Below are 12,794 nucleotides of genomic sequence, written 5' to 3' on the forward strand. Positions count from 1 at the left end.
ATAATTTCCTACCGAATATGCGTCATTTGGATTTATGGATATGCATCATATGTATTGTCTACTGAATAACTATAGAGTGAGTTATAGAGTTAAAGAAAAAACCTGCAATAGAGCCACATTCCCGGCAACTTGGCAGGTTCCTAGCCTCGAAGCCTTTCTCAACTCTTCCATCAAGAATGCTAGGCATGTCGTGCCCCAAGAATAGTCACCGACTTCATGGAGAGGATCCAAAAGTTGTATAAGGTTGGCTTCGATCCGGTTGCCAGAAGTATTGGGGAATATGACACATCCCAATACACAAAGGAGATATGCGGTGGCAGCGTGGTTCACTTGCTCATCAGTTAACGTTCCATTCTTTTCCTTCTCCAAGGTGCCTCGAAACATATTCATCAAAGATGTAATGTTGATCTGTCTTGTTCTGTAACTTGCATGCCTCCTAAACTCTGCTGTTGTTGTCTCTTCATCCCAACCTAAGCACTTGTTAGTTAGAGAATAAAGTTGTTCCCAACTTAACTGCTTTGTGTAGTTAAACTTCACAGCTGTGCCTTGGTCGGGAAGGTTAAGAATCTGCACAACATCATCCGGGGTGATCGTCATCTCCCCAAACGGCATATGGAAAGTATCGGTCTCATGATACATTCTCTCCACGAACGCCGATATGGCCACACGATCATGTTCCAACAATGAATTCTCGGCGGCATTAGCTAACCCCGAGTTGGCAACAATTGTCTTGAACCTTTCACATTCACCGGATAAAGGCCACGCAAGCATTTTTGTTGGTGCGACGGTAGGTTTGAGTAGACGGACCGCATCTTGATGATCCTATTAAAGTACATAAAAAAATCCTTAATACAAGTATTACGATATAACACATAGACAATACATTAATAAAAAATAGTAATTTTATTACCTCGGTTTCATATATTTCTCTGGCCCATGAGTCTTTGTATCCAAATAGCAATTTTCCTCCATCCGCTGGTAGTCCAAGGATTGTGCCTGCTGGAATACCCTTCTTCTTCAAGTGCTGAGGGACAAGATGTGATGCTTTCTTAGCAATATCCTTCCTTACAACATCTTTTCCTTTTTTGGCTTTTTGGGTACCACTTGGTTGTCCTTCTTCTTCTACTCTTGCCACTGGATCAACTGGTTCAACACTTGGTCCTGCACTTTGTTGAACGGCTTGTTCAACACTTGGTCGCACCCCTTGTTCACTTCCTTGTTGTTCAACAGTTGGTTGCACTCCTTGTTGACTGCTTTGTTCTTGTTCGCTTTGTTGAGCACCTGAATTATCTTTGGCACTCCTTTCCCTCCTAGCACTAGCTGTCACTTTCTTCCTCCCTTCTCGACTTTGTCTAAACAACAAAGAAAGGAACAATATTTACAAACTATACAATCGGAAGACAAAGTATGGAAATATAACCCGAATGTACACATTCGGACGTAAGAAGACACATATTGTTCCCGAATACAAAACAATCGGAAGCTAACTAAACATATTTGCAACCGAATATACATCAATTGGAGTTCAGAAGCTGTAAATTTTTCATCCTACACAATCGGAAGAAAAAGTGCACCTCTATAACCCGAATGTACAAATTCGGAAGTAAGAAGACACATATTTTTTTCGAATGAAAAACAATCGGAATATAACTAAACACGTTTACAACCGAATATTCATCAACTGGAGTTCAGAAACTCTAAAATTTTATCCTACACAATCGGAGGTATAAAACATTATATTGTCTTCCGAATAAATACTGGCCCCAAAATGGGATTTTTCCTATATCATAAATTTTGAGATTTTTTCAATATATACATTCGGTAGTGAGTGTTCTTCCGAATACTTTGTGTCTACTTAAATATATTCGGTAGCCAAAAAATTCATTAAACTACCGATTATTAGAAGTTTGTATCCAGGAAGATATGGCCACCAATATTCGGCAGATAATCATCAAATCTTTCTCCCGAATACTGTCGATGTTCTTGAAAAATGAAGAACACGACTACATTCGGAAGTAAATGAGCATGCATATCGTCCGAATCTGGATAAATAACCGAAAACTCTAGAAATTTTTTTTCTCGATTCGACGAATTAAAGCGAAATAAACCCCAAAAATGATAGATTCTTACCTAATTGGGGCCATTTGAAGTTGACGAAGTGTTTGAGTCTCGGAATCGCCACCACCGACTACATTGCCGGGTACTTGTTCTTCGCGTTCTTCGCGTTCTTCTTCATTTGAAGCAAGAATTTCTTTATTTCTTGCTAAAATTCCAATGTTTGGATCGATACCCCGAGCAACATTTTTGGTTCTAGGTCTGTGGGTTTCATTTCTCTTATCCATTGTTTTATAATCGAATCGACGATGTTTTGATTTTACGATTCGCGGCGATGTTTCGGTTGAACGAGGAAATTTTTTTTTCTTCCACAATCGGAAGATAATATGAAACTGGAAGAAGAAGAGTTGGAATGAGTAGAATTGTTTTTGATTTGGTTTTTATACAGTTTTACCAGAAGGGCATTTATGTAACTTCAATATCATATAGGGTACCCTTAACTAGAGTCTTTGGCTGGGTATAAATTGATGGCCCCTAAATCTTTTTGAGTGGCCCCTAAAAACGGCAGGTTATTTATATAGGAAAACTCAAACCTTTTCCTTCAGCCAGGCAAACTCGAAACCTTTGGATTTCTACGATGATAGCCCAAAAAAGAAGAATAAAAAGAAAAAATAGGATCACATTTACAAGGGCCCAGCCCCACACAACAGGGCCAAAAATAGCAAGTTACTGTTTTTAAGCTTTGCTCTCAAAAAAATTCATCTTTCAGATCTTCCCCCTCAAATGCTAAAAACCCTAACTTCTCTTTCTAAACACAGTTTTCAGATGGTTCCAATCTCACTCTTCTCTTCTAAGATATTGCATCAATTCCAGGATGGGGAATTTTAAGTAAAGCATGTGGCTAGACAAGTAATGGAGTTGCTGCCGGTACTACAATATCAACAGAAAGAACTCGACTACTCATTCAATTTTGGGTGATTCATGTAAGTTGATTGAATTTTTTTTCTAACACTTCAATTTATGTTTCTACTAGATGCCGAAAATTAGAATACTACTCACAAATTCAACATACATGCTGATTAACAATCTGCTTCACAAATTTGATACTCGGACTTGTAAATTGCGTATTTCCTGATAAATTTTACTGAGAATGTGAATAGGAATTCTCAGCTAGTTGATGTTCAATTCTTTCTGAATTCGACGATTATTGGGTTTATTGGTCTGTGATTTTGCTATGAAGTATTTCGCTTACAATCTTGTCTATAGTAACATAAGAGGAACCGCCAGGTGAGGTGGCCTCCTCCGCTTTCTTCTTCCACTCCATGACTTTTTTCTTCATCTTCTTACCTTTCTCTCCATCCATTAACTCTCTCCCTAACCTCTCAACTTCATCTCTCTCAACATTGCTATCGATTTCCATACCGACTTCCCAGTTCTTGCATAAGTACCTGCAATTTGGTTGTTGATCCCCCAAAAACGGCCAACAGAGCATAGGAACCCCACAGCTCAAGCTTTCGAGAGTTGAATTCCAACCACAGTGTGTCAAGAATCCAGCTATTGATGCATGATGCAGGACATCTTCTTGCGGGCACCAACTTGCTAGTAGTCCTCTATCTTTAGTTTCTTCTGTAAACTCAGCTAGCAACGAAGCCAACTCACCAACTACTATATCAGGTCTAATGATCCATAAGAAATTATGGTTACTGTTGGCTAGTCCCCATGCGAATTCGACGAGTTGTTGAGTTGTCATAACAGTGATGCTGCCGAAATTAACATACATGACTGAGTTAGGTTCTTTCAGATCAAGCCATTTCAAGCACTCTGTATCTTCTTTCCACAGATTTGATCCAAGAGATTGCGACTCGCTTAAAGGAAACTGATTGAGGAGTAAATGAAGAGGACCAACGGCGTAAACAGGCGGCAGTGGCAACTGAGACTTGAGTGCATCCAAAACCTCCATCTCCAGGGCGTTGAAGGTATTGAAAATCAAGGCTGTAGCACCGGTGTTTCTTTCAGCTTCTCGCCTAAAAAAATCGAACAGGGCATCATCAGGATCGGTTGTCCGAACATAGCTGAGTAAATCTTTGAATCTGATATCTTCCATACCAGGTATCCAATCAATTACTGTATTCTCCATGTATCCATTTGTTAGGTAACTTTCATCTGTAGTTCAGACAATACTTTAAAAGTTCAAAATATTATACTATAATCGATGAAGTATATAAATGTTGACAGATTCTCAGTACATGTTTTAAAATATGTATATTGATTTTGCATACCTTTGAGTGGAACAAGACCTCTTTGGATGAGATTACCAAATTGCAGAACACAAACAAAGGCGCTAAAGCTGACGGGCCAGTATAAGAAAATTGGAATTCCAAACTCTTTAGCAGCTTCTAGAGTGAAGCTCATACAACCATCAGAAATGATACAACTCACAGGAGGGACATTTGAATGTTTAGTATTGCTTAGTCTATGCATAAGATTTTGAAAAGGTTCTAAGCAGTTCTTTTGTGTTGACATGCACAGGGTTAGGAGATCTTGGCTGGCATTTGGATGGGTTGGTGGTGGAAGGCCGTCAGGAATGGTTTCGAAACGAAAATCAGGTAAGCCTATTAGTGAATCTGACCCCCTTGCATTTAGTAAACGTTGATGATTGAATTCTGTGTTTACAAAGGTTATTTGAAAGCCTTTGAAATGAAGAATCTTTGCTAGCCTCATCATGGAGCTTATGTGGCTCTGAAATGGTAAGGCGATGCAAACCACGTGAATCTTCTTCTCCATTTTTTGTGTGTGATTGTGTGAAGGGAAGATTGCTGCTATCTTAACGCATCCTTATAGAAAAACATTAGGTTGTTATATATGTATTTCAGGTAAACAAAAACACTGGTTGTAGATATCTTTTCAACCATGTAAGCAAGTCCAATAGAACATCCAAATCAGGAAAACTACAAATGCGGAGTGGTCCCGTTAGAGGATATTTATGACGAAAATTGGCAATAATTGAAAAGGAAGCAAGTGGCACAGCCAGAAATAAACAAACCTGTCAGAAGATATTATACTCAATCGATCATTAGAGTCGTGCATTTTGACTTTTGACTACTGACTTAGTTCTCAGTATCTCTGGTCTAATGAGCTTTCAGTTTATTGCTGGTACATGTTAGCTATTTGCCAGTTTTAAATACAGTGGAAGTCGATTTGACAAATATCTCCTTTTCTAGACAATATTTCCTGAATAAGATCAACAAAACTGCTTCAAAAAAAAAAAAACAAAAAAAAACAAATTAAAAATATTTGCAAGTATTGGTTTGATGTTCTATAAACTGTAGGTTTGAGACGGGTATGTGTATTAACATTAATATATACGTATTCACTATCTAATGTTGTTAGGTGTTTTCTGTTGCATACACAGTGATTGAAAATTTATTTTGTTTTGCAGGAAACAAGTACGCCACTAAAATGAGTCGTTTTTTTGAAAATTTGAAATAGTAGTTTTTATTCCTTTTCATAGGGAAGAATCCCATCACAAACTAGGATAGCACGTCCTAGCATTGCAAGACGAATCACCAATGCACAAAACATTTAAATGCTCAAGTTTGACTGTTATATCAATCGGCCCAGTTATTTGGTTGTTCTGTGGTCAATAACGTTATGCCACATCATCTATCCTAGGAATCTTTTGTAGCATAAATTTGATGTGAAGCATTTTTGGCTGTATGTATGCTATATTATGCTGCAACAATTTTCAGTCGCATAGCTAATGTAAATTTCTGCCATGCTTCAAAGTTTTCTTACATAGCACTATCATGCCCTAAATTAAAACTACAGTTCTAACATTTTCTCTTTCTAAACACAGTTTTCAGATGGTTCTAATCTCAGTCTTTTCATCTCAGGTTTATATCAAATTTCTGCCATGCTTCAAAGTTTTCTTACATAGATGCTTCCATCAATTCCAGGAAGGAGAATTTTAAGTGAAGTATGTGGGTGGGAGAACTCCACTACTTATCAAATTTTGGCTTATTCATGTAAGTTGATTGATTATCTTATAAGTAAAACACTTAATTTTATGTTTCTAAATCCCGAAAACTAGAATATTATGCACAAGTTGAACACAAATGCTGATCAACAAGCTTATAAGACTTCACAGATATGACACAAATGCTGATTAGATAAGTCTTAATAGATTTCACAGATTTGACTGCACTCATACTTGTAATTTACATACTTCCTGATAAAATTTTCCAGAATGCAGAATGTGCTCTTTCGTTAAATTTTACATTTAGTTAAGTAAATAGGAACGCTTAGCTACTTGTATCTGTAATTCCACCTGAGCCCCTGCAATCATTTGGTTGCTTGGCCTGAAATTTTGCTACCAAATATTTCGCTTACGATCCTGTCTATAGTAACGCAAGTAGAACCGCCCGGCGAAGTGGCTTCCTCCGCTTTCTTCTTCCACTCCAAGGCTTTTTTCTTCATTTTTTTACCTTTCTCTCCTTCCATCAACTCTCTCACTAACCTCTCAATTTCATCTCTCTCAACATTGCTGTCTATCTCCATACCAACTCCCCAGTGATTACATGAGTACCTGCAGTTTGTTTGTTGGTCTCCATAAAACGGCCAACAGAGCAAAGGAACCCCACAGCTCAAGCTTTCGAGAGTAGAATTCCAACCACAGTGCGTTAAGAATACAGCTATCGACGGGTGATTCAGGACATCCTCTTGCGGGCACCAACTTGCTAGTAGTCCCCTTTCTTTAGTTTCGTTTGTAAACTCAGCTGGCAACGTAGCCGACTCACCAATTACCAGGTCAGGTCTTATGATCCATAAGAAATTATACTTACTGTTGGCTAGTCCCCATGCGAATTCGACGAGTTGTTGTGTTGTCATAACAGTGATGCTGCCAAAATTAATATACACGACCGAGTTAGGTTCTTTGGAATCAAGCCATTTCAAGCACTCTGTATCTTCTTTCCACAGATTTGATCCAAGAGATTGCGACTCACTTAAAGGAATCCGATTGAGGAGTAAATGAAGAGGACCAATGGTGTAAATTGGGGGCAGTGGCAGCTGAGACTTGAGTGCATCTAGAACCTCCATCTCCAAGGTATCAAAGGTATTGAAAATCAAGGCTGTAGCATCGTAAGTTCTTCCAGTTTCTCGCTTTATAAAACCAAGCATGGGATCATTAGGGTCGGTAGTCCGGATACTACTTGGTAAATCTCTAAACCTAATATCTTTTATACCAGGTATACAATCAATTGGTGTATCCATGTACCCATCTGTTAGGTAACTTTCATCTGCAGTTCAGAATACATCAAAAAGTTCAAAATACTACAAAAATATAGTTGATGAGGTATAAAAAATGTTGATAGATTTTCAATACCAGTTTATATTAGTTATCCTTACCTTTGGGTGGAGCAAGACCTCTTTGGATGAGATTAGGAAAGTGCATAATACAAACGAAGGCAGAAAAGCTAATTGGCCAGTACAACATAACTTGGATTCCGAACTCTTTCGCAGTTTCTAGAGTAAAGCTCATACAACCATCAGCAACAATACAACTCACAGGAGGGACATTTGTGGCATTGTTTAGTCTGTAGATAAGACTGCGAAAAGGTCCTAAGCAGTTCGTTTGTGTGGAAATGCAGAGTGGTATGACATCTTGGGTAGCATTTGAATCGGTTGGTGGTGGAAGACCGTCAGGAATTGTTTCGAAACGAAAATCAGGTAAACCTTCCATTGAATCTGGCCCCCTTGAAGAGAGTAAACGTTGATGATTGAATTCTGTGTTTACAAATGTTACGTAAACCCCTCTGAAATGAAGAATTTTTGCTAGCTTCATCATGGAACTTATGTGACTCTGAAATGGTAAGGGGATGAAAACCACGTGAATCTTCTCCATATTTCTTCACTTTGGTTCTATCTGTTGTAAAATGTTGTAAAATTAAGGAACTTCTGAAGATGGTACAGCTGACTCTTAGTCTAGGCGTCTCTACCTTCAATATAGAACAAAATACTTGAGATGCAAGAACACTTTGACATCATTTAAGGTCAACTATTGAAGGCACCACGATAATGGAACCACTACTAGGTAGAATATTTAAATATCTAATGAAAACCCGATTGCTTTTTCTTGTCGTTTTTGAAGAACACAAGTAGCTGTAACTGTGATTTTTGAGGATCGTATGTTGTGAGTGGGAGGTTCATGGTTCATTTTTTATATGCTAAATGAAAATTTATTATACCATAATAAGTAACTAAACTGAGATTTTTTTTTATGATTAGTGTATGTTCATTTTAAATCATGTGAAAGCATGTGCCGTAGTGGCTTAGTGCTTTGTGCAGGAACAGTCAACTCGGGCCTCGTAAAAGTCTAATCTCTATGCATGTGGGTGTGTTAAGAAATAGCCTAGGGAATGTCGACGAAGTTACCCAAAGTAGTTTGGGCCATTAAGTTTTATGGTAATGGTCTGAAGACTCTAAATCTATGTCTAGTATACATGAGAGGGAAAAAGTTTGGCCTATTTTGGAACTCACAGGTCCCAATCTAGGTTTGTTATATTTTTTGTTTATCCCAAAATAGGTTCCAACATATTGATGCACCTACCAGTCTGTCTGTGACATATAGGTTAGGAATATTAAAAACAATATTTATGGTCTGAACTATTTATTCTTTAGGTGTTCTTGTTCATTAGATTTTCCCCTAATATGCTAAATCCTTAAACCCTACTAATTTCTCTTTTTGAACACATTTTTCAGATGGTTCTAGTCTCAATCTCCACCTTATCGATTTCATCTCTTCTAATATATCCCATCAACTGGAGTGGGAATCTTAAATAATGCATGTGGCTAGACAAGTAATGGAGTTGCTGCTGGTACTGCAATATCAACAAAAAGAAGCTTTGGCTTATTCATGTAAGTTGATTGATTATCTTTCAAGTATCAGACTTAATTTATGTTTCTAAATGCCGAAAACTAGAATAGTATTCATCAGTTAAACACAAGTGCTGATTAACAATCTTATTAGACTTCACAAATTTCAAATTTGACACTCATACTTAGTAAATTACATATTTCCTGAGAAATTTTACCAGAATGGAGAACGTAAATAAGAATACTCAGCTAGCTGTGTGTTTCATTCTACCTTAGCCTGGATAATCATTTGGTTTATTGGTCTGTAATTTTGCTAGCAAGTATTTCGCTTACAATCTTATCAATAGTAACATAAGAGGAACCACCAGGTGAGGTGGCTTCTTCCGCTTTCTTTTTCCAGTTCAAGGCTCTCTTCTTCATATTCTTACCTTCCTCTCCTTCCATTAACTCTCTCACTAGCCTCTCAACTTCATATCTCTCAACATTGCTATCGATCTCCATACCGACTCCCCAGTGGTTACACAAGTACCTGCAATTTGTTTGCTGGTCCCCGAAAAACGGCCAGCAGATCATAGGGACCCCACAACTCAAGCTTTCAAGAGTTGAATTCCATCCACAGTGTGTCAAGAATACAGCTATGGATGGGTGATTTAGGACATCTTCTTGTGGGCACCAGCTTACTAGTAGTCCTCTTTCTTTAGTTTCTTCTATAAACTCAGCTGGTAACGAAGCCAACTCACCAACTACCAGATCAGGCCTTATGATCCACAAAAAATTATGCTTACTGTTGGCCAGTCCCCATGCGAATTCAATGAGTTGTTGAGTTGTCGTAACTGTGATGCTGCCGAAATTCACATACACGACCGAGTTAGGTTCTTTGGAATCCAGCCATTTTAAACACTTTGTATCTTCTTTCCATAGGTTTGATCCAAGAGATAGTGACTCACTTAAAGGAATCCGATTAAGAAGCACATGAAGTGGACCAATGGCGTAAACAGGAGGTAGTGGCAACTGAGACTTGACTGCATCCAAAGCCTCCATCTCCAGGGCATCAAAGGTATTGAAAATCAAGGCTGTAGCATCATAAGTTCTTCTAGTTTCTCGTATTAAAAAATCGACCATGTCATCATTAGGATAGGTAGTTCGAAAATTGCTAGGTAAATCTCGAAATCTTACATCTTTTATACCTGGTATCCAGTCAACTAGCGTCTCTAGATATCCGTTTGTTAGGTAATTCTCATCTGCAGTTTAGACAACACTTCAAAAAGTTCAAAATACTATACATGTAGTCATTTAAGTATATAAATGTTGATAGATATTCAGTACCAGTTTTCTATTGACTCTGCGTACCTTTGAGTGGAGTAAGACCTTTTTGGACGAGATTAGGAAAGTGCAGAAAACAAACGAAGGCACAAAAGCTGATTGGCCAGTATAACATATTTGGAATTCCAAACTCTTTAGCAGCTTGTAGAGTGAAGCTCATACAACCATCAGAAACGATACAAGTCACAGGAGGGACATTTGAAGATGCAGTATCGTTTAGTCTATGAATAAGATTTCGAAAAGGTTCTAAGCAGTTCTTTTTTGTTGACATGGACAGGGTTGGGATATCTTGGCTGGCATTTGGATTGCTTGGTGGTGGAAGACCGTCAGGTATTGTTACGAAACGAAAATCAGCTAAGCCTTTAAGCGAATCTGGCCCTCTTGCATTTAGTAAACGTTGATGATTGAATTCTGTGTTTACAAAGGTTATTTGAAAGCCTCTGAAATGAAGAATCTTTGCTAGCTTCATCATGGAGCTTATGTGGCTCTGAACTGGGTATGGTATGCAAACCACATGAATCTTCTCCATGCTGTTTAATCTTTGTCTCTCAGTCTCTCAGTCTCTCTCTCTCTCTGTAGTGTTGGGGAGATTACTGCTATCTTTAGCATTTTTATAGGAAAACAGTAGGCTGTCGTGTATTTCAGGTATACCACAACTTTTTTGTTGTGGATATCTTTCAGCCATGTAAACAATCTCTCGTAGAACATTACGACGAAAACCATTAGTGAAGCTCTGAAGGATAGTATAATTAAACATGTATTGATAGATAAACGATCTTGCATCGCATCGATAGTTTTAGAGTCCTTTCTTAATCTGTACTTATGTTGTTTATAGCGGGGCGAACCTATTCTCGTTTTAATGTATTGAGAGTGGCAATTTAAACCATGCTGTAATTAGGAGTAAATGTGCAATCTTGTGATTCTTTTGTTCATGGGATTGTGATGTCTATTAGACCGTGAGCAGTTAGATCCATCTTGCAGAAATATATGAAATTGCAAGGGCTTGTTGTGTTGCTTTTCGGTTTTGTAATTGATCGAGTTCTCTTAATGTTTTTCACTTTAAAGCCTGAAGGGTAGTTTTTTATTGGTTCTATGAGCGTCAAATGAATAGCATTTTATGAGTGATCCCGACATGGAAATATCTAAAGTGAACTGTTTTGAGGCCGTAATATTTAGAGCCACATTGTAATATTAGGTAGCTTGAGCATTTTGGATTTCTGGAACTCCGCAAATCAAATCCTGCAATTTAGTTTAAAGTATAGTGTTTCTTTTTTTTCTTCATTTTTTCAACGGACTTGGGTAATTCATTGTTTGTTCTGTATCAAGAATTTTAAGCAGGACTGGAAAGCATGATTGCTTTCTGTATAGTGTTCATTTCAGTTCAGACTTCTGGCTTCTTCTTGTCATTAATTTCTTCCTGTTGCAAGCCTATTTTTCTGGTTTGCTGTACTTCTAATACTGTACATCCTTCTTAGCATAGTCCACTTTTCTCCATCAAAAAGAATCTGATTACAACTTTCCGGAAACATATCTAATGTGGTCACACTAGAATATCTATAACGGTGTATGCATTACTGGTGACAACTACAGCAGCATCGGGCCCTTATTCTTGAGTTATTATTTGGGGGTTGGGCACAATAGGGTTGGTACCACAGTCACTAACAATCCAGTATCCATTGGACCAGAAAGAGTCGCATTTTGAATTAAATTCCTCAACTGTTTTATGTTTAGCTACGAATCTTATGATTCTCATGCTGTTTTAGGTTGATTGGCTTGTTGAAGATGTAAAATGAAGATATGAAAAGTCTCACCGTCCTACCCATACCGGATGATTTCTCCGGCGTCAGTTAGTCAAAAAGGTTTGACTTTTATGTTCGCGCAGATGGTATCGAAGTTTAGGCATTTAGCAAAAATAGTGAAAGCGGATGACAGACCATCCAATCAGACTACACAGAACAGACACAAATAGTGAAAGTGGGACCCCAGTTTTCCCACGTGTCTTTGCTGTTTTTGGAAGTGTAATCACATTTTTTTCAAAAGTAAAGTGGCACCACACAAAGAACTGAAATATAAGGGGTAAAATTTAAGAATTTTTGGGACTTCCATAATTAAATCGCGGTCCCTTCCAACGGAGACAATAAGGAGGGAACCCACCCTAAATCCACTACGTGTTAGACCACAAGTTGGGGAAACGGTCCATTTCACTGTCTCTATCGGGGTAGATCTCTGGATTCAATTAAATTATGGAAAAAATCACAATTGCTAAAGAGCTAACACAGCCGGCTGAAAACATGGCCAAGCAAGCATCGTTGAAGCCGAGGCTCTCGGACGACCCAGCCATCGGCACCCATTAAATTAATGAAACCTTAAGGCCTATTCATATGCACATGTTAAAGAAATAAAGTTTGATACCAGGTGGGCATGACAAATGAACTGCGCTACTATGGAAAATCACTGAACGATAGAATTACTATCGGTTATTATCAACAGCGTTGGCGATATTGTGAATATAGCTATCGTCATAGACTTCATCACACGCTTTA

At 38.1% G+C, this 12,794-nt stretch overlaps 3 protein-coding genes and 1 long non-coding RNA gene across 6 annotated transcripts; 1 reads left to right on the plus strand and 3 right to left on the minus strand.

Annotated features, from left to right (window-relative positions):
• The first annotated feature begins 2,837 nt into the window (after positions 1-2,837).
• LOC113336004 lies at positions 2,838-12,285 on the plus strand. Of its 3 annotated transcripts, none has more exons than XR_003353589.1 (11): positions 2,838-3,038; positions 3,896-4,164; positions 4,585-4,661; positions 5,949-6,080; positions 7,033-7,168; positions 7,704-7,782; positions 8,815-8,970; positions 9,850-9,985; positions 10,529-10,581; positions 10,677-10,747; positions 12,015-12,285. It is a non-coding gene; the product is annotated as an uncharacterized LOC113336004 (long non-coding RNA). The 3 variants fall into 3 exon arrangements; XR_003353588.1 differs by lacking the exon at positions 12,015-12,285 and adding an exon at positions 6,626-6,861 and having other exon boundaries at positions 10,677-10,814; XR_003353587.1 differs by lacking the exon at positions 12,015-12,285 and having other exon boundaries at positions 10,677-10,814.
• On the minus strand, positions 3,046-4,875 carry LOC113336000 (7-deoxyloganetin glucosyltransferase-like). The gene is made up of 2 exons (XM_026581992.1): positions 4,335-4,875; positions 3,046-4,218 (listed from the first exon to the last, which is right to left on the minus strand). Exons 1-2 carry the CDS (start codon positions 4,837-4,839, stop codon positions 3,269-3,271), a joined length of 1,455 nt encoding a protein of 484 aa, XP_026437777.1. The 5' UTR covers positions 4,840-4,875; the 3' UTR covers positions 3,046-3,268.
• On the minus strand, positions 6,221-8,316 carry LOC113336002 (7-deoxyloganetin glucosyltransferase-like). The gene is made up of 2 exons (XM_026581993.1): positions 7,462-8,316; positions 6,221-7,352 (listed from the first exon to the last, which is right to left on the minus strand). The coding sequence occupies exons 1-2, from the start codon at positions 7,955-7,957 to the stop codon at positions 6,397-6,399; spliced, it is 1,452 nt and encodes a 483-aa protein (XP_026437778.1). The 5' UTR covers positions 7,958-8,316; the 3' UTR covers positions 6,221-6,396.
• LOC113336003 (7-deoxyloganetin glucosyltransferase-like) lies at positions 9,051-11,294 on the minus strand. The gene is made up of 2 exons (XM_026581994.1): positions 10,279-11,294; positions 9,051-10,169 (listed from the first exon to the last, which is right to left on the minus strand). The coding sequence occupies exons 1-2, from the start codon at positions 10,778-10,780 to the stop codon at positions 9,223-9,225; spliced, it is 1,449 nt and encodes a 482-aa protein (XP_026437779.1). The 5' UTR covers positions 10,781-11,294; the 3' UTR covers positions 9,051-9,222.
• Positions 12,286-12,794: the final 509 nt, after the last annotated feature.

Source organism: Papaver somniferum, unplaced genomic scaffold, assembly GCF_003573695.1.
Source record: "Papaver somniferum cultivar HN1 unplaced genomic scaffold, ASM357369v1 unplaced-scaffold_150, whole genome shotgun sequence".
NCBI lineage: Eukaryota > Viridiplantae > Streptophyta > Magnoliopsida > Ranunculales > Papaveraceae > Papaver > Papaver somniferum.